We start from the raw sequence: 2,997 nt of genomic DNA, 5'->3' as shown, positions 1-2,997 counted from the left end.
GCTTCTTAGCAGTGCAGTCTGTATATGTCCAAAATGGTTTCCAGTTGATTGATCACATTATGAGAACATAATGTCACTTAAAGATTTAATAATAATAAAAATAATAATAATGCATTAGTCTTACATAGCACTTTTCAAGACCCTCAAAGAAACTTTACAGTTTTCATGCATCATTCGTTCACACACACACATTGACACACTGATGATAGTAAACTACACTGTAGCCACAGCTACCCTGGGGCAYACTGACAGAGGCCAAAGGCCAGATTTGGCCAGATCATCTATAATGCCATTTAACAGAAAACAATTCTAATTTAAAACTCTGTCATGGTAGGCCGTGTGTCAATTGCATTAGACTTTATTGTTTTACTATAAAGCAATGTAGAGGTAGCTTCCTGTTGTTAAAACTTTATCAATATAGAGTCAAAGTTTGTAACTGAAGAATAATGAGCTTTAACGTTTCTCCACAGCCTTCACCAGACTGAAGGAAGACATTGGTTGGCGCTACTGTCTGGTCGTACTTGGGGTCATTCAGGCTTCTGTGATTGGCTGTGGCCTCCTCCTTTGTCCAATCAACATCCAGCCAGAGCCTGTAAAGGAGGACAACCAATCAGACTCCGTCTCTCTGAAGCAGATTCAGAGCGTTTATGAACTAGAGAATGAACAAACTCAAACCTCCATCAGTTCAGCAATCTCCAGAGGGTCTGGGGACTCAGGAGTCACGTCACTGTCAGGGTCTGATGAAGACCTGAGGAACGCAGAACCAGAGGCTAAATCTCTAGTGGAGTGGGAGAAATCCTCATCCATAGACTGTCTTGATGTGAAAGTGACAGGGGTAGAGGTGGGTCCTCGCCAGCTCTCCACCCCGAAACTCCTGGACTTCTCAGCCCTTAAAGACTATGCCTTCATATGGTACTCACTCTTCGGCCTGTTTGCCACTCTGGGCTTTTTTGCACCACAGCTTTACATCATCGAACTAAGTAAGAGTCGAGGCGTGGAGCCCACCATGGCCTCATACATGCTCTCTGTGATGGCAGTTGCGGAAATCTTCGGTCGCTTATCAATTGGAGTTGTGTTAAACAAAGTCCGCTGCAAGAAAACCTTGGTGCTTCTGGCGTGTGTGGTCCTGCTGGGCCTCGTTCTGGTGGCCTTCACTGTGGTGTGGGAGTTCTGGGGCCTGGTGGTCTGCTGTACTCTTTACGGCTTCTTATTGGGCACCGTAGGCTCCACGCACATTCCTCTTCTGGCCGAGGAGGAAGTGGTGGGGATCCAGAGGATGCCCTCATGTGTGGGAGTCTATGTCTTCATCCAGAGTTTCGCTGGACTGGCTGGACCMCCACTAAGTGGTAAGATCTCTCTTCCTTTAGTTTAGTTCTGGTTTTGGTTATTGGTAAAGCTCTCTGTAGATCGTAACATCTCATCCTTTGTTCCAGGTATGTTGGTAGATGTCACACAGAACTACGGTGCTGCTTTTTACTCATGTGCAGCAGGCATCGGAGTAAGTGCAGTCTGCCTGGCTATGGTTGGCCTGGCTAAGCCCACAATGTGCCAAAGATGCATCAGAAATCAAGATAAAAGCAAGAACGCTGACGAAGAGGAGAAAATGTCTCATAACAGCTACCAGCTGGACTTCTTGGAAGTAGACTTGGCTGAGGACATTACAGTTCCACAGGTCGATGATCAGAACACCTCGGTTATTTGAATCTGACCTCATCAAAGATCAAACCTGGAGTTGGGCCTGAGCTGCGTGAAGCTGCAGGGTCTTTGACATTACCTGCCGCTAGATCCAAATCTCAGGTGTCGTTCCCTCTGTTAATTATCCACCAACTTGAAAAGTCCACTTCTTCACAGGAAGAAAACCGTCTCTGCTCCGAGACCAAAGACTCATCTTCTGWGCTGAAGCATCGTCACGCCTGTCTGCCCAACAATGTCACACTGTTCTATTCCAGCAGGGTCAGAGCTAACAGAACTTCTAATGAAGTAACTCACAGAGCACCAAAAGAATAAGTCTGCAATAGTTTACTGGGGTTGTGGACCCGTGGACTTGGCGACCACAACCACTTAGACTAATGCAGATGGTGGATGTCATAAACAAAAGTGGGGGTTTCAGTGTGTTTTTTGCAGACGAAAGTTTCTGAATCTACTTTCAAAAGCCAAGTGCTGAATTTATTTTAACCATGTTCTAAAAAAAATGAAACGTTTGTGGGGAAACTGTCCACCTGCAAAAAAATATCTGCAACATTTACTTAAAGCAGTGGATCCCAAACTCTTTATGCTTTATAAGCCTCAACCCAATCAGCCCCAGGCACACACAGTCTCCAACCAGACACAGCATTGTCCAAGCATTATTTTGTCTCATTCAGTGCTGCACCCCCCACTTTTGGAACTCCTGACTTGAAGAATTAAAGCTATTACCTTTTCCTGTGGGACGTTGACACAAGCTGAGCTAGAAAAATATGTTTTAAAATCTGATTGTTTCCTAAATGTTATTAAGATGCACATTCTTGCTGCTTGTATTTAGCTCCAGATGTGATTGTACCAAAAACAATAACGCAGCAGTTTGGTCTATAGATTCTGTGATACCAGAGGATGTTGGATTCTGCCCCATGTTTGGATAAAGGCGTTGTCCTCCTATGTGTATTGCAGAGATGCACATGCCAGTCAAACTGTAAAGCAGTCACACTGCAGATAGTGTAGTGTTTCAGTTTGTTTCGTTAATCTGAGACAACAAACGTCAACGTGTGGATTTAAACATGGTCACATGTGTGTATGCAAACCATGAGAGACTCAACATGAAGTCCTGAGTTGCACCTGTAGTCACTTGAAGTCTAGAATTTTCCATTTTATTTAAATGTTTTACATTTAAAATGTTTTACATTTATTTTCTGTTTTTATACTTTTTTAATTAAGTGCCAGGGAGGTTCCTTTCTATTAGGTGATGTTGCACTTTCATTCTGTAGTTTTTTTTTCTATTAAAAACATAAAGCTCCAACCCGA

General features: G+C 43.6%; 1 protein-coding gene across 4 annotated transcripts in view; it reads left to right on the top strand.

Annotated features, from left to right (window-relative positions):
• Positions 1-2,997, top strand: part of slc16a6b (solute carrier family 16 member 6b) — a 27,318-nt gene extending 24,321 nt beyond the window's left edge. For all 4 annotated transcript variants that reach the window (XM_014025574.1, XM_014025577.1, XM_014025575.1 and 1 more), the window contains exons 5-6: positions 471-1,346; positions 1,434-2,997. In XM_014025574.1, the coding sequence (XP_013881028.1) occupies positions 471-1,346; positions 1,434-1,702 (1,145 nt within the window). In that variant the 3' untranslated portion in view covers positions 1,703-2,997. The remainder of the gene's footprint in view (positions 1-470; positions 1,347-1,433) is intronic.

Source organism: Austrofundulus limnaeus, unplaced genomic scaffold (assembly GCF_001266775.1).
Source record: "Austrofundulus limnaeus strain Quisiro unplaced genomic scaffold, Austrofundulus_limnaeus-1.0 Scaffold486, whole genome shotgun sequence".
Lineage (NCBI taxonomy): Eukaryota > Metazoa > Chordata > Actinopteri > Cyprinodontiformes > Rivulidae > Austrofundulus > Austrofundulus limnaeus.
This window is presented reverse-complemented; position numbering and strand designations above follow the sequence as displayed.